The sequence below is a fragment of the Chiloscyllium plagiosum genome, unplaced genomic scaffold (genome assembly GCF_037043375.1).
Source record: "Chiloscyllium plagiosum isolate Xiang-an unplaced genomic scaffold, Cpla_swu_hap1 HiC_scaffold_19, whole genome shotgun sequence".
In the NCBI taxonomy this organism is placed as follows: domain Eukaryota; kingdom Metazoa; phylum Chordata; class Chondrichthyes; order Orectolobiformes; family Hemiscylliidae; genus Chiloscyllium; species Chiloscyllium plagiosum.
In genome coordinates, this window is record NW_028270157.1 from 45,844,067 (window position 1) to 45,866,870 (window position 22,804).

The 22,804-nt window shown below is 44.0% G+C and overlaps 1 protein-coding gene across 1 annotated transcript in view; it reads right to left on the bottom strand.

The window, feature by feature from the left end:
- LOC122559375 (polyglutamylase complex subunit TTLL1-like) overlaps positions 1–22,804 on the bottom strand; it is an 88,568-nt gene that overhangs the window by 42,118 nt on the left and 23,646 nt on the right. Inside the window, exon 4 of the mRNA XM_087997296.1 lies at positions 10,608–10,816. Within this exon, the coding sequence (XP_087853422.1) occupies positions 10,608–10,816 (209 nt within the window). The remainder of the gene's footprint in view (positions 1–10,607; positions 10,817–22,804) is intronic.

Sequence of the window (22,804 nt, forward strand, 5' to 3'; positions counted from 1 at the left end):
TCAAACAGCAAAGGCAGGAGCTGTGCAGATTCACTGCTGTGTCAGACAGGAGTGTAGGTTTCTTTCTCTCTCTCACTGACGCATGTTTCAGTTTTTCACTACCCTGTACATCTGCTTTCTCTTTCATTTGAATCTCTCCTCACTAATTAATTTAAAGCTCTATCTAAATCTCTAGTTGCATGATTCACCAGGACACATATCCCAGCACTTTCAAGTGAAGCCCTTCCCATTGGGCTCCATCTTTCCCCAAGCCTGTTGCCAGTGCTTGATAAATTGCAATGCATTTCTGCCACACCATACTTGAGCCAAGTATTTTCCTCTCTAAATTTATTTAGCCTATGCCAAATTGCATGTGGGTCAGGTAGCACTTTAGAGATTATTACCATGTTGTTCATGTTTCTAATTTACCTTCAAGAGATACTTGCAATCCCTCAGCAGAGCCTGTTTCCTGGTCCTACCTACTTACATGGACCATGACAAATGGATTCTTACATTCCTGCCCCAAGTTCCTCTCCAGCCCAGAAAAAATGCCCTGAACAGTGGCACCAGGTAGACTACACTGCTTGTAGGGCATAGTCTTTGCTGCAGATAACGGCATCTATTCCCCACCTATACTACTACATATAATGATGTGGAGGTGCTGGTGTTGGACTGGGCTGGACAAAGTTAAAAATCACACAACACCAGGTTATGGTTCGACAGGTTTATTTGAAAGTACATGCTTTTGGAGCGCTGCTCCTTTGTCAGAGAGCTAATGGGACAGGATACGTAGGAAACAGAATTTATAAGTAAAAGATCAAAGTGTTATACAATTGATGCAATGTATTAAACAAACCTAGATTGCTGTTAAGCCTTTAATTACTTAGAATGGGGATGCAGGTTTAAACTCATGAATATGTAAATCCCAGAATTTCTTTCAATCCACTGCCCCAAGATAACTTAAGGCTTTATCAGTATATTAAAAGAAAGGTGACATCTCAGCTCAGACAATGCATTAAAGATGTGAAGATAGAGTCTATCTGTGTCCTATCCATGAATCAGACTGGTTTTATTTCCAAAGTAGGTATTTATAAAATGTCACATTGACTGACTGCCTATAGATTGTGTACTTTTTGAATAAAATAGAATGTATCTGCAAATACAAATCTGCAAATGGAAATTCACCCCATGGATTTACATGTGTTTGCGCGCGCGTGTTTGTGTGTGTTTGGGAGAGAGAGAGTGTGTGTGTGTGTGTGGGGGGGGGGGGGGGGGGGGCATTTGTGTTTGGGAGAGAGAGAGTGTGTGTGTGTGTGTGTGGGGGGGGGGGGGAGGGTGGCAAATGTGTTTGGGAGAGAGAGAGTGTGTCTGCTTGTGTGAGAGAGGTCTGAGTGAGTGCGGTCAAGGACATTTAGCCTCGGATCACCTCAGACACTCAGTGTAATCTATACATTCGCTGCTCAAAATGTGCTCAAATTCGCTGCTCTACATTGGGGAGATGAAGTGCAGACTGGGTGACCACTTCGCAGAACACCTACACTCAGTCCACTAAAATGAATCTGATTTCCCTGTTGCCTGATACTTTAACATACCACTATGTTCCCTGGTCAACATCTCTGTCTCAGACATTCTACAATGCTCCAGCGAAGCTCAGCACAAACTGGAAGAACAGCATCTCATTTTCCCCTTGGGAACCCTGCAGCTCTCTGGACTCAATATGGAGTTCAACAGTTTTAGTGCTTCAGCATCTTCTCCCGTGTTCTTACCCTAATCCCCACACACCAGGCCTTGTCATCACACGGGCTGCTACCATAAGCAACCTATTGTTGGCACCTAATGGTCCCTATTACCAGATATTCATTCTCCCAGACAGACCTCCCCAATTCCTTTGTCTGTGCAGCTAGTTCTCTATCTCTTTTTCGGCTCCATCTCCACCTACCATTTACTCCTTGTCTCTCTCCCCACCCCATCTTTAGCATATATACCTACTTTATCCTAGCCACAGTCGGTTCGGAAGAAGGGTAACTGGACCTGAAATGTTAACTCAGCTTTCTCTCCACAGATTCTGCTTTACTCACACTTCCTGTTTTTTTGTTTCTTTTTAAACTTGTTGCCTCCTCTCTTAGTGCTGAGGTCAGAGAAAAGCATTCCCTCCTGCTCATCATGGTCATGGTTCAGAATATTGAAAGGTTAACAAGCTGCTTTAACATCTCAGATGCTACGGAGCTCAATTTCCAGGTCATTGGTTTTGTCTATGCTCAGTTAATTATAAATTAAGCCACTAGATGGGGAGATTCATTTTAAGGATAACAGAATTTGGAATTTGCATAATATGACAAGCAAACAGCGACTGACCGCAAAGATTGACCAGCACACCTGCAGTGTCAAACTACATCATTACTAAAAGCACAGTACTTTTCCCAACAAAGTATGTTTCCACAAACTAACTGAAGCAGTGCAGTAATGATTAACCAGACTGCATTAATAAATCACCATCCAGAAAAGCCAATCATGCAGCTCCATCATAAAGTGTTCACTTCATCAAACTAAGATAGATTGGTTCCTTAATTATTATGTTGGGTAGAATTGTAACTGTTGTTCCCTGATGGTCTCGTTCAAAAACTGCACAGCCTGGCATGGACCTGAGAAATGTTCAACCTTCAATTTGCTCTCAGTTAAATATTGGGGAAAATCAATCAGTAACTGCTGGGCGATAACAGGTGACAGTTGGATGCCCTACAATCCAACTTCCACTCATCTCCCAAAACTCACACTTGAAGAGTGGCCACTCAGGAATCTTTGTCAGTGGAACTATAACCAAGCAGCTTCAGGAAAGGAAGGGTGAAAGTTTGTGAGGGGAAAACAATCCATACATTTGTATGTACAAACTAGTAGCAAAATAGGCCATTAGCAATTTAGAGCATTCTCCCATTCAGTAAGATTATAGCTAGTCTGATTGTGACCTTAACTTCATGTTCCTGCCTACCTTCAATATCTTTGTCAGCCAAGAATCTGTCTAAGTCTGCCTTAAAAATATTCAATCACCCTGCCTCCACTACTCTCTAGAGTTCCATTGATCCAATAAACCTCTGATAGAAAAGACTTCTTCACCTACAGCTTCAGTGGAGGACCCATATCCTCTACTTACTGTGTCTGATTCTTTCAGCATCCACCTTGTCATGTTTTATCAGGATCTTACATGCCTCAATAAGATTGTTCCAGTAAACGTTATAGGTTTTTTATTCAGGCTGCTCAGGCTATTTAGTTGACATAATTTGCACTGTTTGTAATCTCTTCAGTTAATTTGGCACACTATTCAGATTTGCTGCCTTGATTGGAGATATCCAAATTTTTTGTGTCCCTTCTAAACTTAAGTCTATAACTGGCATTTGTGTGGCACAACTGTTACTTGCCAATTTTCAGCCGAAGCTTTCATATTGTCTAGGCTGTTGCATGGATGAATAAAAACAAATGCCCCCAATGCTCACACTAATTAATAATTCCTCCACATATTAAGCACTCAATGCAAGGCCAGTCTGGTGTACTTGTTGGAAGCAGGATGGTCAGGCAAAATCTTCATTAATGGGAACGTGACATAAAGAGGTGTTACAGTTGGGGATTGAGTGAGATTAGGAATATGATGCAGCATGGGAAGAATGTGCTGCTTTTTGCCTCCCAACTTGAGATGATTTTGCCAAATATTTTAATGCTTAATGCACGCAAATGTGCAGAAGAAGAATAAAAACTCATAGCAAACTGAAAAGTGGATACAAATAATCAGCCATTTCATTATCTGTACTACATGTTGTAGGTACTTGTGGGCAGTGAGCCTGGCCCTGATGAACAGACCTGCAATAGTCATATCTGCTTTGAATCATTCAGGTTTTGGATTGCAGAACTGGATGACAAAGTTGAAGAATCTCTGCCACATTAAGGAGGGGAAATGATTTTTGGACAATTTGCTCCAGAATTTGGTCACACCTTCAAATGAGATTTACTTAGAATGGGGCTGATGCATCTGATCATGTCTGCAAAGTTAAAAATCACACAACATCAGGTTATAGTCCAACAGGTTTATTTGGAAGCACTAGCTTTCGGAGCGCTGCTCCTTCGTCAAGAAGCTAGTGGGGCAGGATCATAAGACACAGAATTTATTGTAGAAGATCACAATGTCATACAACTGATATGATATAGAGTCATAGAGTCATAGAGATGTACAGCATGGAAACAGACCCTTCGGTCCAACCCGTCCATGCCGACCAGATATCCCAACCCAATCTAATCCCACCTGCCAGCACCTGGCCCATATCCAAACCTAGATTGTTGTTAAGTCTTTCATCTTTTAGAATGGGTTGCAGGTTTGCTGCAGGGTTGCAGGGCTGCAGGTTGTAACTATGATGAAACCTGCAACCCATTCTAAAAGATAAAAGACTTAACAGCAATCTATGTTTGTTCAATATATCATATCAGTTGCATGACACTGTAATCTTGTGCTATAAATTCTGACTTATGATCCTGCTCCACAGCTACCTGATGAAGGAGTAGCGCTCTGAAAGCTAGTACTTCCAAATAAACCTGTTGAACTATAACCTGGTGTTGTGTGAGTTTTAACTTTGTCCATCCCAGTTCAACACTGGCACCTCCACATGATAGTAGTGTGGTAAGGCTAAAGGAAGGAACAAGGATCGACAACAATGGATCCTATGCAGCAGGTAAAATGTACTTGACACCTGTGAAGACTTGAGATTGATGGAAGGACAATCAGAATGCACAAGCACCTTGCAACAGCAGTTATGTGAGAGTTATGTATATGTTGAACTTCTTTCAAACTGCCTTAGAAAGGATCACGCTGTTGTATTCCATGTTGGGACCAACAACTTAGGGAAGAATAAACAAGGGATACTGTTCAGAAAGTACCAGGAGTTAGAATCCGAAGGGTGTAAACCCTGGATTATTATCTGAACCATGTGTTAATCTCCACAAGGAGAAGAAAATTAAGAGGGAAACATCTGACTCAAGGAACAGTGTGGGAAAGAAGAGTTCAATTTCAGCCGTTGAATAAGAAGGAACTGTTCCATCAAGTCAGATTTCAGTTGAGCTAGGCTGGTATCAGAGTCATAGAGGAGAAAGTGAGGTCTGCAGATGCTGGAGATCAGAACTGAAAATGTGTTGCTGGAAAAGCGCAGCAGGTCAGGCAGCATCCAGGGAACAGGAGAATCGACGTTTCGGGCATAAGCCCTTCTTCAGGAATGGAGAAGGGCTTATGCTCTGATTCTTCAGGAATCAGAGTCATAGAGACATACATCACAGAAACAGATTCTTCAGTCCAACCAGTCCACGCTGAACAGAATTTCAAATTGAACTAGTCCTGGCCCATATCCCTCCGAACCTTTCCTGTTCATGGATTTATCCAAATGTCTTTTAAATGTTGTAATTGTACTCACATGCATCATTTCCTCAGGAAGTTTGCAAGTCACCCTTTGTGTAAAACAAAAAATGCCCCTCATATATTTTTAAGCGATATGGGCCGGGTGCTGGCAGGTGGGACTAGATTGGGTTGGGATATCTGGTCGGCATGGATGGGTTGGACCGAAGAGTCTGTTTCCATGCTGTACATCTCTACGACTCTATGACTCTCTTCTCTCACCTTAAAAATGTGCCCCCTAGCCTTGGAATCCCCCAGCCTAGGGAAAAGGCAACTACTATTAACTCTATCTATACCACTCATTATTTTATAAACTTCTATAAGGTCATCGCTCAACCTCCTACACTCCAATTAAAAAAGTCCAACTCTATCCAGCCTTTCCTTATAACTCAAATCTTCCTGTTTAATCATATCCTTCCTATAACTGGGTGACCAGAACTGGACACAGCTTTCCAGAAGTGGCCTCACCAATGTCCTGTACGACTTCACCAATGTCCTATATAACCTTACCAATGTCCTATATAACCTCACCAATGTCCTATACGACCTCAACATGACTTCCCAGCTCTTATATTCAAAGAGCTGAGCATTGAAGGCAAGCATGTTAAACGCCTTTTTAACCAACCTGTCCACATGTGATGCAAATTTCAAAGAATTATGTACCTGACAGGAAGGTGAATCACTGATTTAAAAACTCATTTGAGCGCCAGGGCCCTCCATTTTTGTTTCAGCAGCGGGAAGAGCAGGAGAGTTGACCAGGGGGCTAACAGGAAGGTGAATGACTGATTTTAAAACTTACCTCATGAATAGGCGGAGCACATCCTGAACAGGAGCAGACACAGGACAGCTGAGTAAGTGAAGTAATATATTTGGGTGGTTGTGTCACCCGAAACACTACTTAGGTAGTGTCTTCCACCCATCCCCCTCCTCTAACCAAAAAAAAAAGGTTCTGTGCCCCAGGTTGATAACGTAACTAGTTCTTTCTCATTCTATATTTTTCTACAGTCTCCTCAGGAATTTAGAACAGTGGGAATGGCGGTTAGGGCAGTTAATTGTTCCTCCTGCAGAATGTGGGAGGTAAGGGTCACTAATAGTGTCCCTGCTGACTGATCTGCGGGAAGTGCACCCGACTCCAGCTCCTCAAAAATCGCGTTAGGGAACTGGAGCTGGAGCTGGATGAACTTTGGATCATTCAGGAGGTGGAGGGGGTTATTGAGATGAGTTATAGGGAGCTAGTCACACCTCAGGTACAAGAAAAAGGCAGATGGGTTACAGTCAAGGGACAGAAAGGGAACTGGCAGTGCAGGGATCCCCTGTGGCCGTTACCCTCAATATTTGGATATTGTTGAGGAGGATGACTTACCAGGGGTAAGCCAAGGGGTACAGGTCTCTGGCACAGAGTGTGTCCCTGTTGCTCAGAAGGGAAGTGGGAAGATGAGCAGAGCATTGATCATTGGGGACCCTATAGTTAGGGGGAGAGATAGGAGGTTCTGTGGGAACGAGAGAGATTCACAGTTGGTGTGTTGCCTTCACGTGCCATGTTTCATGACGCCTTGGATCGTGTTTTCGGGATCCTTGAGGAGGAGGGAGAGCAGTCCCATTCATGGTCCACACAGACCAACAACATAGATAGGAAAAAGGATGGGTATTTAAGGCAGAAATTCAGGGAGTTAGGATGGAAGCATGGTTTGTTGTCCATGCCACATACTAGCAAGGCAAGGAATAGGGAGAGAGAGGATTCGAACACATGGCTACAGGGATGATGCAAGAGGGAGGGTTTCAGATACCTGGATAATTAGGGATCATTCTGGGATAGGTGGGACCTCTACAAACTGAATGGTCTTTACCTGAACCAAAGGGGTACCAATATCCTTTTGGGGGGGATTTGCTAATGCTCTTCGGGAGGGTTTAAATTAATTCAGCAGGGGATGGGAACCGAAATTGTACTTCCAGTGTCCAGGAGGTTGACAGCAGTGAGGTCAGAAATGAGGTTCCAAGAGTTCACTGGCAAGCAGGAAGGTGGTTAGAAGTGTGTCTACTTCAACACCAGGAGCATCTGGAATAAGGTGGGTGAACTTGCAGCATGGGTTGGTACCTGGGACTTCGATGTTTTGACCATTTCAGAGACATGGGTAGAGCAGGGACAGGAATGGTTGTTGCAGGTTCTGGGATTTACATGTTTCAGTAAGAACAGAGAAGGTGGTAAAGGTGGTGGTGGGGGTGGGTGAGGGGGTGGCATTCTTAATTAAGGACAGTATTATGCTGGCAGAAAGGACTGAGGTAGTATGGGCTAAGGTTAGAAACAGGAAAGAAGAGATCACCTTGTTGGGAGATTTTTATAGGAGAAAGTGAGGTCTGCAGATGCTGGAGATCAGAGCTGTAAATGTGTTGCTAGAAAAGCGCAGAGGTCAGGCAGCATCCAAGGAGCAGGAGAATCGACATTTCGGGCATAAGCCCTTCTTCAGGAATGGGAGATTTTTATAGGCCACTGAATAGTTCCAGAGATGTAGAGGAAAGGATAGCAAAGATAATTCTGAATAGGAACATATCTAACAGGGTAATTGTTATAGGGGTCTTTAACTGGAAATACTATCGTTGAGTATTTTAGATGGATCAGTTTTTGTCCAATGTGTACAGGATGATTTCCTGACACAATATGTAGACAGGCCAACAATGGGCTAGGCCACATTAGATTTGATACTGGGTAATGAACCGGGGCAGGTGTTAGATGTGGAGGTGGGTGAGCACTTTGGTGATAGTGACCACAATTCGGTTATGTTTACTTTAGCAATGGAAAGGGATAGGTATATACCACAGGACAAGAGTTATTGCTGGGGGAAAGATAATTATGATGTGATTAGGCAAGATTTAGGATGCATAGGACAGGGAAGGAAACTGCAGGGGATGGGCACAATTAAAATGTGGAGTTTATTCAAGGAATAGCTACTGCATGTCTGTTATGAAGTTGTAGGTGTAATGTACCTTGAAGAGAGTTGAAAGGCCGGCAGGGACTTAGCAAGCACACAGAGTAGTGGAAAATGTAAAATGTAACAGTGGATTGAACGACCAGCTAAGAGCTGTGTTGCTAGGATACAGGATACCTAGATGAGGGCATAGAAAGACGGGTTAGTAAAAAGGATGGCACTGAGGTCGGTGGAGTTGTGGATAGTGCTGAAGGATGTTGCAGGTTAGAGGGACATAAATTAGCTGCAGAGCTGGGTTGAGAGGTGGCAAATGGAGTTTAATGCGGAAAAGTATGAGGTGATTCACTTCAGAAAGAGCAACAGGAATAAGGAGTACTGGGCTAATGGTAAGATTCTTGGTAGTGTAGACGAGCAGAGAGATCTGTGTCCATAGATCCCTGAAAGGTGCCACCCAGGTTGATAGAGTTGTTAAGATATGGTGTGTTAGCTTTTATTGTAAAAGGGATTGAGTTTCAGAGCCATGAGGTCATTTTCAGCTTTACAAAACTCTGGTGTGGCCACACTTGGAGTATTGTGTACAGTTCTGGTCACTGCATTGGAGGAAAGATGTGGAAGCTTTGGAAATGGTGCACAGGAGATTTACTACAATATTGCCTGGTATGGAAGGAAGGTCTTATGAGGAAAGGCTGAGGGATTTAAGACTGTTTTTGTAAGAGAGAAGGTTGAGAGGTGACTTAATTGAGACATAAGATAATCAGAGGGTTAGATAAGGTGGACAGTGAAACCCTTTTTCCTTTGGTAATGGCTAACATGAGGGGACATAGCTTTAAGTTGAGGGGTGATAGATATGGGATAGATGTCAGAGGCAATTTCTGCCTGCAACAGTAGTAGCCTCTCCAACTTTAAGGGCATTTAAATGGTCATTGGATAAACACATGGATGAAAATGGAATAGATAGGCTTCAGATTGGTTCCACAGGTCAGTACAACATCGAGGGCCAAAGGTCTGTTCTGCAACACTACCCAAGGCCCTATCATTAATTGTATAAGGCTTATCCTTGTTTGTTGTACCAAAATACAATACCCCACAGTTATCCAAATTGAACTCCATCTGCCTTTTTTCAGCTCATTGCTAAAAGCAATTCCATAATGCACAAAGCAATTCAAGCTAAGGTAGTAAAAGTGAGGAGGGCTCAAGTTGAAAGTCAAGTGTTTTGAATTATTATTAACAATGAGAAAAAGAGTGAAATAACAGTCATAACTGGTTCTTTAGGCATTCCATATTAAGGGAAAACTAAAAAAATGGAAAGAAATGAAACCAGGAGAGCTAAGTAATGAAACATGTTTTGTTTCAAGCCTAGTAGTTTGACCAATTGAATTGCATCTGGAATACAATGTCTTACATTTACCTTTAAAATAAGAAAAAGTTAGGGTCGAGACCATTTTCTTAATATATTAGAGGGAGTTGGTCTGCTCCATAAAAAAGGCAATGACTATTCCAGCAAGACAGAATCTAACTACTGCCTCTTAATGTAGATCACTTTACCATTGAGGAATCTTCTTCAATCAACATCCTGGGGGTTACCATCGAAAAGAAACTGAGTTAGTTTAGCTGTCTAAATATGGCGGCTATTACAGCAGGTCAGGGGCTTGGAATTATGCGGCAAGTAGCTCACTTCCAGTCTCCCCAAAGCCTATCAACTATCAACAAGGCACAGGTCAGGATTGTGATGGGTTAATCTCCATTTGCCTGGATGAGTGCAGCTCCAACAACACGCAAGAAGCCTGATATCATCTAGGACAGAGCAGCCTGCTTAACTGGCACCACATTCAACATTTTCAACATTCAACCCTACATCAGCAGTGTGTACCACCTACAAAATGCAGAGCAGCAACTCACCAATGCTTATCTCACAGCACCTTCCAAACTCACAAGTCTACCTAGAAGGATAAAGGCAGCAATTGCATGGAAATACCATCACCTGCAAATTCTCCTCCATGTCACACACCATCCTGATTTGTAAATATTTCATATTTCCTGTCACCTTCTTAAAAACACTGTGGGTGTCCTTACATCCAAAGTATTGTGATGTTTTAAGAGGGCAGCTCAGCAGCACCTACATCAGTGTCTATATAGATGGAAATAAATGCTAGCCTAGCTATCCTACAACCCATGAAAACATAAAGATATAAATTGTTTTAAATATGTTGTTAATTAAGTTGGATTATTTTGCCACTTTGTTCGCGAACGACTATAGGATATACATACAACTCGGATACCTAAGTGAACATATTTTCCATTTTCATCCTTTTCTGCTAAGGAGCTTCCCTCTTTTTCAAGTTCTTTGCGATAACGCTTTATGTTCTTAATCATCAAGTCCTTCCTGGTCAGTTCATAATGGTTGGGGAAGTGGTTTACAATCTGATCATCTGAGAGACGGTAGCCATTTTCAACACTGAACACATTCCGGATGGTCTGTACACTCATCCTGCATTTTAAACACAAGGCCAGGAAACGGATTAATAGAATCTTAATTGCTGTTAGGAAATATAAATTTAATAACAGGTAACATAAAATACCCAAAGTTAAGTACAGACCAAAGCCATTGGGTTAGCTGCCGTAAGAGATGGAAAATTCACAACAATGCTTAAGGTTTATTTCTCATTATCAAGATGCAACTGACACTGGAAAAGATAATACTAAATAGTTCCTCCCCGCCTTCTTATTGAGCCACTGCAGTCTCGGTACTCTCATAAAGATTTTAGTGAAACAGATGGTTTTGCAACAATCCAAATTCTCATCTGTTGAAAATTCAATTTAAATTCCCATGTTTCCAGATGGAATTTTAACTTTTATCCTACTGGGACACTAGCTCAGGCTTCTGAATTACATAACCACAATAGTATCTTTCCCAAAGGATACAGAAGATATATTGTCCAGATAGAACACTGCATCTACTCTTAATGATGAAAAGATTGACATTCTGATAAGTGGATAAAAATCTTGATATTCCCGACTCTAATAAATAAAAACAAATTATATTACATTCTTTGGAATTGTAATAGATTGCACTTTTGAAATTATATTAATGTTATTAATATGTTGGGTGATTATTATAAAGCCATAAGTACTCTAGTTGTAATGATACTAATGGATTGAAGACAGCCATTATCATAATTAAACCAACACAGCTGTAGAAGATGTGGTAAACTTCTACATCATATGTCATTGTGGCACTGTAGTACGGTGCTCCAGAGTGAAAATTCTTAGATTTCAACCCAAAGGCTAGTATTTTAGCTTTGGGCAGGTGACCATATGTCAGAGATGATATCTGGATCATCAGCATGTACAGGCAGGTGGCCTCAACAATTTTAAGAGGAAGAGCCATTTAAGAGAAGCAAGCAGGGAAGCTAATCATTGAAGAGTGGTTGCTGGGTCGTTGCAGCAATAGCTCACCATGATACCTCATTTAAAAGGCACATTCAGGCAGGTACAAGGTAATAAAGAAAGGGCTTGTATCAGCCATACATCTTTCTGTTACAAGGTGGTACACGTGGAACCTGAGAAGCTGAGGAGGACAGGCTGAAAGCAATACCAATGTCACCCTTAACACAATGGGTATTGGGTGTATGCCACCTCTTATTGCTGTCAACCTCTGTTCTAGCAGGCCACACATCTCCACCACCACTTGCCTAGAGACATGCAGTCCTAGCAACCATTGGTGCTCAGACATCTCCATGAAGCTGAGCCTCTGATCGTAAACCCTTTAAACTGGGCAATACCATCTGCAAACATGAGGTGCCCTTTTGCCCAGCTGCAGCCTCTTCAACCACGTCCAGTACCCAAGTAGACAAGCTCCCTGATTGTTGCACAGCCAATCCTTATGGCTGATTCCACATCTTAACTACTCTGCAACTTACTGAGGCACTCAAAATCTGAAAGCATTGATTCCATAGCCAAATGAGGTCTCTATTGCAATGAGCGTCTCAAGAACCTTGACCTGCCTGTAATCAGGGAGCTGGCCCCATGTGGATCTATGCTGTTTTACCAGCAGCACCCCTCCCTGCCCCATTCCCATTCCCCTTCCCATTCCCATAGCCATGGTTCCAGCAACATTTTGCCCAAAGTTTCTCCTGTCAGGACTTTCCCTCTCAGGGAAAAGATCACACTGCAAAAGAAAACTTGCCCAAAATGTGAAAGAAGCTCATGATGAAAATATTCAGGTAAAATATTGCAAGTATTTTTATAAACTCTGTCTTACAATACCTGTTAGTAAGCACAGCACAAGTACACCAGCTGTATTATTGGAAGCTTGACTAAACATAATAAAAAGGAGTGGCCTTAATGAGTCTGCTGGCATATTGGTGAGCAGCAAGCACACTGAATGCATGGTAAGCTTCAGGACCCTGAGTTCAACTGCCCTGGGAGTTGATCAATGATCGGCATCAACTCTACGAGCACCTGTGTTGGACCCAAATTCTTTATTGCGTTGTGGATAGTTTTTAGACATTGCTACTAATGCTGAAAAGGTACTTAAAAATTGAAATGGAACAGGATCTTTAGTGTAGCGTCATGCGATCCTTTGCGTTGGATCATGTGATTGCTAGGTCACATCAATGACTTTGCTCCTGCTGGACCTACATTGTCATAATCAACCATCCTATTTTTTTCAGATTGTCCCATATTTTTAATGCATAACAATTGCCTAAACAAATTTTCCCCAGGGCACCATCTGTCCTGCTTTCCAAGCTGGAAGTCTGGAATCCCAAAGCACCAGTTATCTGGAATTATTTTCAGCACACAAAGCTCATTCCCATCACTCTGCAACAGTTTTGGATTCAGTGAATCAATGCAAGGAATAATGGAAAACTTTGACCTGAATTTTCTCATCCTCTGAAAGATATTAGCAATGGCAAGACAGTTGGGAAAATATGGTGAGGTCAGAAAAATGAGAATCTCAATACCGCAAAAAAAACAGTCTGATTCTCCACTCAAGTTTTGAATGGCAAGCCAAGAATCTCACTAGATATTGATGTGGGACCTATTCGCCTGCATTCAGTCTTATTACTGCCTATTCTTGCCTCATTGGTAAGCAATTTTTATTCTGCCACTCTTTTGACTTACAGATTTCACAAGCCTCCTGATAACATCTGCTGAGAAGAAGCCAGCTGTGGAAGAATTGCTTTCCTGAATGTCTGGGCCCTCCACCTCCAAGCTGCATATTATTTTTCTCTAAATAATTCTCCCAAGGAGGACTTTGCAGCTTTGATAGTGCCTGTGTTTGCCTTTGTCAATTCCAATGTCTAGGTCGATGCTGGTTGGTCCATCCGGTTCCATTGCATTTCGATTTGGTAGCAATTTGATACAGCTGAGCCACTTGCTAGGCCATGTCAGAGGACACTTAAGAGACAGACACATTGCTGTGGCTCTGGACTCACGTGTAAACAGGACCAGGTGCCAATGCAGGTATCTTTCCCGATAGGACATTGATAGAGAAATATGGACTTAATTCTGAGTGGTAAAAACGAGGTAAAAACAATGACTGCAGATGCTGGAAACCAGATTCTGGATTAGTGGTGCTGGAAGAGCACAGCAGTTCAGGTAGCATCCATGGAGCAGTAAAATCGACCACTAATCCTTAATTCTGTGTGGGCGTAGAGAGGGGCTAAATACTGTATTTGCGAGGGAGAAGGTGCCAATTACAGTGTGTGGGTGAAGGGATGCGAATTTCTGTATGTTTGGGGAGATGGGAAAGAGGGGCTTGTTTACTGTGTATGTGAGAGGAGGCTAACTACTTTGTGTAAGGGGAGGGAGACGGGGGCTAATTATTCTTTACACAGAGTGTGGTAGGTGCCTGGAATGCGTTGCCAGCAGAGGTGGTAGAGGCAGGCACGGTAGATTCATTTAAGCTGTGTCTGGACAGATGCATGAGTAGGTGGGAAGCAGAGGGATACAGATGCTTACGAATTGGGTGACAGGTTTAGACAGTGGACTTGGATTGGCCTAGGCTTGGAGGGCCGAAGAGCCTGTTCCTGGGCTGTAAATTTTCTTTGTTCTTTGTATTCTGTGTATGAGTGGTGGAGGAAGTGCTAATTACTGTTTGTGAGAATGGGGTAAGAAGAGGCTAATTATTGTGTACTTAATGGGGGTTGGGGACTAAGTACTGTGTCCATGGAGTAGAAGGGGCTAAGAATTGTGTGTGTCAGGGAGAGGAGGAAAGAAAACTAATTAATATTCCACTGCCTTTGCTTCCTTTTCCCTCTTGTGAAGGTTCTCCATGCTCCTGCTAGTGACTTCAAGGAGAAAAGCAAATGCAGAGAAAGTGGCACTGCCAGGCTGATAGTATACATGCAAGTTCTTTCTCTTAGTGAGATGCTGGAGTTCCTCTTTACACCTTACCAACTCTCACTCACTGACTACCACCCCTCACCCCACTACTCCACCCTAACCTCCGGTAGGCCAAAGTCCACCTGGATTTACTTCTTAAAAGTTAGCCACCCTGATAATGCCTTTTCCTGTAAATAATACTTCTCTAAAGCATTATGGTCACCTGATACGATAAAATATATTTATAAAATTATTGGTGGAACAAAATGCAAACAAAGCAAAAACCTTCACAGCTTAAATGTGACTTTCAATATTTGTTTTTGTTTACATGCCTTTATTGTTGCTCATTTATTCACAAGCTCTTCAATCTTGACCTTTGCCATTAAGTTACTTTGTGAACACTGTATTGTATCTTAAGATTCAGGAAATAAAGGCTACAGAACCGTAAGGGAAACCTTACTGATATGCTTTGAATCTATGTGTTGAAATATGACTCTCCAGCCTCACTTAGCTAAGTCCCTTTCAATAAAGCTAAGAGTAAATAAAGAAAGCCTTAAGGTATGTTTTCTAGCCTGCCATATGGCCAGTAACACTGGAATGGAATGAGTAATTGGCAATTGGATAAATCAATTGCAGATCCCTATCACTGGATCTTTGTCACTTTTGATAGGAGCTTCTAGGTAGGCATTTGAATTGATTGAAAGTATCATCATCAAACTCGGGCACAGGTTTCAATGAAACATTGCAGTGCATTTAAATTAAGCACAGTATGATTTCCATCTGTTTACAATGTACTTGGACTTTGTGCTTCATGTAAGATGGAGCCTTTAAGCCTTTTAAGTGTTAAAGCTTTTTGGTATTTACTTTAATTGTCTAGCTTTGCAGTAACCTTTTAAAACTTTTTTTCAGCAATTAATGTAAAATATTTTCATTTTATATTTTGTCTCGATAGAAAGTGCATCACGTTGAGAGCCACTGACAATTTTAAACTGCAGGTCAACACAATCCCATACTCTGGATTACTTAGTAAATATTGCCTAATTATTGAATCACATCGAATGTTGAACACTATGTTTTGGATTTTGCGAGCATGGTCTGGTTTGTATAGTCAGTACCTTGCCTGTTGCAGACAGCTGAAGGGCCATGTTGTTGATGCAATCTGCCAGTCTTTGGGATGTATTGTTTACATTCCCATCATTACACATCACTGAAGTTCATTACCAGAGTACTCATGTGTGTGATAAACAGAACATCTTTTTGGCTTGATAGTGCCATTTTGTTCTGTGCAAACATCACACCTGGTGCTACTGCATGGTCATTCTGGCAGGGACTAAAGAAAGAAAATTCAATTGCAGAGCTTGAAGTAATGCCATTTTTTTTCTGTGTATGTATTTGAGAAGAGCGGGTGGTTCTTGATTAAAATCTCATTTGAAATATGGGACAGGACTTTTTGAGTGGCATGACTTCCCACCCTGCCATTTTAGGGTTGATAGGGAAAGCATCAACACCAACTCTGGCTGCCCTTGAACCATTTACTTCTCTGTGTGGTGTTATCTGCCTAAGATCAAGAGTATCTCCCACTCCCATCAGAGAAAAGAAAGTTTCACCTTCATTGGCTGTCAGCTCTGAAACACCAGTCAACGATACTTGAGTGGGGCCTTCACTGGGACTACAGGCAGCTCTGAAAGAGATTAGCTTATCCATGTAGCAGATTTCAGGTAAGTCTGATGTAAGAGGTAATTTCGGTTTAAACTTTAAGATGTGCCTGGACCACAGACTGATCTATAATAAAAGACAAAACCTTTGTTTCTTTTCTAACAACCATTTTATATACTCAAAAGTAGAGTAGTTTAAATTGTGCAGAATGCTGACAATTTGTGAGCTATAGTAAAAGCATGCAGGCTCTTGATTAATGAAGCCATTCACACAGCAAAGAAGGATGAGTCCTTCGCTGATAAGACTCCAGGATGGGAGTACGACTTGAGACATCTGTTTCAAGATTAAAGCTTTTGACTGATAAGACTACAGGGTGAGAAAAACAACAAACTTTGGAGACTCTGGAGCCTTTTGTTGCAGACTTTGTGATAAAAATAATGATGTTTTTAAGAATGTGAACCTCATGGCTTGTTGGAGCCAAGGAGAGGAGGGATTTGTCCTATAAATAATGGAGACTTTGTAAGCCTCAGCGCGCCTTTTCTTTAAGGGTGCCCGACTCTGCAGACTTGACTTGTTAATAAAACTTTGTTTTCCTGAATTTGTCTAGAGCGATTATTGAGAAGCGATTTTCGTTTCTAACAACTTGGGGGCTCGTCCGGGATCAACACTCCGGCCGCAAGGGGAGTTGAGGAAGGATATCGGAGAAGGTGCACCCTGCTGAGTTCAGCAGTCCCTGATTCCTTGCTTGTCGCCCCGCGCGGCTTGAGCGAGTGATATCCGGGAGGCTCAGGAAAACAAAGGAGGGGTGTACCCGAGGCAGTGGGGACGGTTAACGATCGAGTAATTTCGGTGCACCGAACCCAGGTAAGACAAAACTTGCGGGGACCGTGTTTCCGGAGGACTAGGTACCTACGGGGTGCCTGTGGATTTTTTTTTTCTACAGAGACGTGGGACTCAAGAATCTGGAGGCCGGGGCTCGCCTGTGAGGGATTTTGCAGAGACCGTGTTTGAGGAGGAACGTGTACCTACGGGGTGCCTGTGATTTGTGTCACAGAGACGTAGGACACAGGAATCCAAAGACCGGGGGTGCCTGCAAAGGAACCTGGGCGATCACGGGACTGAAGGTCCGGGAATTGGCTACATTGTGATAGATTATCACGGGAAAAATACGAAGTCCTCGGAAATGGGAAATAAGGGATCTAAGGTGATTAAGGGAAAGGTAGGCTTAAACAGGGACAATGACACATACCCCGGGGTACCTGACGATAGTCCGTTAGGGAGAATGCTAAATAATTGGGATCAGGCTGGAAGAAAGGGAAAATCTAAAAGGAAGATGGTAAAATACTGTCAAAAGTGGTCCCAGAAACCTATTCAGGGCGACTCAGTGTGGTGGCCTAGATTCGGTACTGACGAAGACTGGGTCCGGCAAGCCCTCATTTTATATGTCAATTCAAAACCTGATGTTAATCTGGAAGAAAGTGATTATGCCCTTTGTTGGCTGCCGGTTACGATATCTTGTCAAATGCAGGTAACTAATAAAGACACGAAAGGGCAGAAAGAATGGGACCCTTTAGATCACTTACCGCCGCCCTACGTGACCCCGTCTGCCCCACAGAATGTTCCTTCGGGTGACGACGATTCAGGGGAAGGGGAAGAAGATGGGGAGGAATCACAAACTACCTCAGGGGTACAGACCAGATCTCAAGCTGAAAAGGGTCACAGACAAAACCCTGTCTCGATTGCAAGAATGAATCCACTCCGGGAAGTGCCCATGGGGGGCGAGGAAGGAAGGACGGGATATGTGAACGTTCCCTTGACGAGTACTGAAGTACAGAATTTCAGGAGGGAGATGAAGGGTCTACTAGAGGACCCCATGGGACTTGCTGAACAATTGGATCAGTTCCTGGGTCCGAATACTTACACGTGGGAAGAGATGTGTTCCATCATGAAAACATTGTTCTCTAGCCAGGAGCGTCAGATGATACGACAAGCTGCGCTCTTGGTCTGGGAGAGAGAGGGGGGAGAAGGAGGGGAGCAGAAGTTTCCCCTCACCGACCCCGAGTGGGATAAGAACACGGAGGGAGGACGGCGCAACATGAGAGACATGCGGGAATATTGGATAAAAGGAATAAGACACGCAGCCCCAAAGGGGCACAATTTTACCAAGGCCTTTGGTAATCATCAAAACCCGGAGGAAACCCCTACGGACTTCCTAGACAGGATTAGGAAGAATGTGCAGCAGTTTGCTGGGGTGGACCCTGAGACGGACGTGGGGCAACAACTCATACGGGTAGAGTTTGTATCAAAGGCCTGGCCGGACATACGAAAGAAGTTAGAGAAAATGGATGATTGGGATAGTAAATCTTTAAGTGAATTACTACGAGAGGCGCAAAAGGTGTTTGTGAGAAGGGACGATGAGAAGCAAAGGAAGGCGACAAAGATAATGATGCAAACGGTGCAACAAATGACAGCTGGAAGAAAGGAAAAGGGAGAGCCGTGGCAGAAACAGGAAAGGGGAGAGTCGTGGCAAGAGCAGAGGAAAAGAGAACCATGGCCGGAACAAAGGAAGAGTGGAGGAACGCGAGACCGCGACAGGGAAACGAAGAGGACACTCAGATGTTACTATTGTAATGAAGAGGGACATTTTAAACGGGAGTGCTCCCGCTACAAGCGGGAGGTGAGGTCGTACGCCCTGATGGAGGAAGATTAGGGAGGTCGGGGGTTCCTACCCTTGGGGCAAAAGGACTATCGACAGGAACCCCTGGTAAACTTGAAAGTAGGGCCCCAAGGATCGGAGATCACATTTATGGTGGACTCGGGAGCCGAAAGATCAAGTATAATCCAAATACCCCCCGGCACCCGAGCAGGAGGAAACGTTATGGGGGTATCTGGAATTGGAGGACAGAAATTACAAGTCCCAGTGGTAGAGGACGTGGAAATTGGATATGAAAACAGAACTACTAAATGAGACCTCCTTCTACTGCCATCGGCGGGATTTAATTTGTTAGGAAGAGACTTGCAGGTCAAACTAGGGATCGGAACGGTACCAAGTAACGGGGAAATGGTGGTAAGGTTGTTCGCCCTCACCGAAGATGATGATCAACAAATAGACCCGGAAGTTTGGTACCGAGAGGGGAACAGAGGGGGTCTAAACATCAAACCTCTCCAAATCACCATGTTACCAGGAAGAGGCCCGGTAAGAAGGAAACAATACCCGATTGCTATGGAAGGACGGGAGGGGTTACAACCTGTGATAGAAAGATTAATCACAGATGGACTACTGGAGGAATGCATGTCCCCTTTCAATACTCCAATACTCCCTGTGAGGAAGCCGGACGGGACATATAGGCTGGTGCAAGACCTGCGGGGGTTGAATGAAGTAGTCCAGGCTAGATACCCGGTGGTACCTAATCCCTACACGTTAATGAGTAAAATTCCCCCCGAACATGAATGGTTCAGCGTAATAGATCTGAAGGATGCTTTTTGGAGTTGCCCGCTTGACGAAGAAAGTCGGAACCTTTTTGCCTTTGAATGGGAGAATCCCTTCACAGGACGAAAGCGACAGTTAAGATGGACGGTCTTGCCGCAGGGATTCACGGAGTCACCCAATTTGTTTGGACAAATACTGGAGCAGATCTTAGAAGGATTTCAGTGTAACGCGGAGAATCAATTGCTCCAATATGTCGATGATCTCTTACTCTCAGGACCAAGAGAAGAGGAGGTACGAGCAGACACCGTTGCCCTGTTGAACTTCCTGGGGAAACATGGTCTACGCGTCTCCAGGACAAAACTCCAGTTTGTGGAGCGAGAAGTAAGATATCTGGGCCATCAAGTCAGTAAGGGGCACCGCCGTATCACGCCAGAACGAATATCAGGAATTACGGGTATGCCAATACCCAGGACGAAGAAGGAAGTCAGACAATTCCTGGGACTAGTAGGGTATTGCCGGATATGGATTGAAAGTTACACCACTTTAGTAAAATTTTTGTACGACAAACTGGGACAAGAAGGACAAAAGGTGGACTGGTCAGATGAGGAGGAGCAGCGATTTAATATTATTAAAAATAAACTGATTCGAGCTCCGGTATTGGCTTTACCCACCCTGAAGGAACCGTTCCAGTTATATGTTAATAGCGCCGGCGGAATTGCCCAGGGTGTGCTCACTCAGCTGCGGGCAGGGAAACGTCAGCCGGTTGCATTTTTGTCAAAAATGTTAGACCCTGTGTCACGTGGATGGCCGACCTGTATACAGGCAGTGGCAGCTACGGCAATGTTAGTAGAAGAGGCCCGAAAACTTACCTTTGGAGGAAGGATCACAGTATACTCCCCACATTCGGTTAGTGCCATACTGGCTCAGAAGGCTCACCGCTGGTTAACAGACTCTCGCATCCTAAAGTATGAGACGATTTTGATGACCGGGAACGATCTCAATTTTGCAAAAGATCTCAGTTGCAACCCAGCCCAGTTTCTGTACGGACGTCCTGCAGACGGGGAACAGGAGCATGATTGTGTGGAATTTGTGGACTTGCAGACCAAAAGCCGAGAGGACCTGCAAGAAGCCCCGCTGGGTGAGGGACAGGAACTGTATATCGACGGGTCCTCCCGGTGCATCAGTGGAGTACGATACAGTGGCTATGCTGTTATAGATGGTGCAACGAAACGGACGATTGAGTCTGGACGACTGCCCGGGAAGTGGTCAGCCCAATCCTGTGAGTTGTACGCCCTCCAGAGGGCCCTGAAGCTGTTGGAAGGGAAAGTGGGGACCATATATACTGACTCAAAGTATGCATACGGAGTCGTTCATACTTTCGGGAAAATCTGGAAAGAGCGAGGATTGATAACTTCCCGGGGAAAGGAATTAGCTCACGAACAAATGATCAGCCTAACGTTGGAAGCCCTGGCGTTACCTACGGAACTTGCAGTAGTCCATGTACCCGGTCACCAGAAGGGGTCGACACCGGAAGCGGTGGGAAACCGGCTGGCAGACGAGGAAGCCAAGCGGGCAGCGGTCGAAAAATCCGTCCAATTGTTAACGTTAATACCGTTGAGGGAGGGCCTCGCTAAACAACCCGTCTTCACCCAGGGGGAGATTGATAAAATGGATCAATTGGGTGCCCGGCTAGATACTAACGGGAAGTGGACGGTTCCTGATGGGAGACAAGTACTGAACAAACAGATCACCCGGGGTATTCTGCACCGCTTACACCATCAGACCCACTGGGGGGTGCAAGCCATGTGTGACACAATCCTGAGAGACTATGTATGCAGGGGGATATACACATTAGCCCAACAAGAGGTAGTCGGATGCCCCACTTGCCGGCGTATTAATCAGAAAACCATGCGTTCTATGCCAGCTGGTGGTCAACCCCTAGCGATTAGGCCATTTCAGAGGATCCAAGTTGACTTTACAGAATTACCCCCAGTACAGAGATGGAAATATCTGCTAGTAATAGTAGACCATTTCACTCACTGGGTAGAGGCTTTCCCAACTGCCAAAGACGATGCACCAACCGTGGCCCGACTGTTGTTAGAGAACATAATCCCGAGATATGGCATAATGGAATCTATTGACTCCGATTGCGGGACGCATTTTATTTCTAAGCTACACCATTTGATCTGTAATGCCCTGGGCATCCAATGGAAATTCCACACACCCTGGCATCCTCAGAGTTCGGGTCGAGTTGAGAGAATGAATGGCACGCTCAAGACCCAATTGACTAAGCTGATGTTAGAAACTAAGTTACCCTGGCCAAAGTGCCTGCCCATTGCCCTAATGAGGATACGTACGGCACCTCGCCGAGATGTCGGGGTTTCCCCCTATGAAATGCTCTTCGGATTACCGTATTGGAGTAAGGTTGATGGATGTCCCACTCTACAAGGGGGGGATGTATTTATCCGAACCTATTTACTGGCCTTATCCCGTTCTTTTGCAGAACTCCGAAGGAAAGGTCTCCTGGCTCAGACTCTGCCGCTCGACTTCCTCCTGCATAAGGTGGAGCCCGGAGATTGGATACTTGTTAAGACCTGGAAGGCCGAAAAGCTCCAGCCGCGGTGGGAAGGTCCGTTCCTGGTTCTGTTAACAACTGAGGCAGCTGTTCGAACGAAAGAAAAAGGGTGGGTCCACGCATCAAGGATAAAGGGGCCCGTTCCGCCTGAAGAAGAAAGCACCTGGACATGCGAACAAGGGGACAAGCCGTTGTCGGTAAAACTGAAAAGACAGCAATAATGAACTCTACTTGGACTGTATTGGTGGGGATATTGATCAGTTTACTCCTGTATGTGGGGGAGGGTGAGGGGAGATGTGACAAATGTCGAACTACAGTAAGACTTGGGATTCGAATCTATTCGGGATCATTTGTGTCCCATTCCTATGTGGACGATAGGTGTTACGATGTGAGTGCACGCCATGAATGTTGGGAGGATGGGAGACCCTATTATCAGGTATATAATAAAGGATACGGTGGCAAAATCCATGGATGCCCTATAAATGACC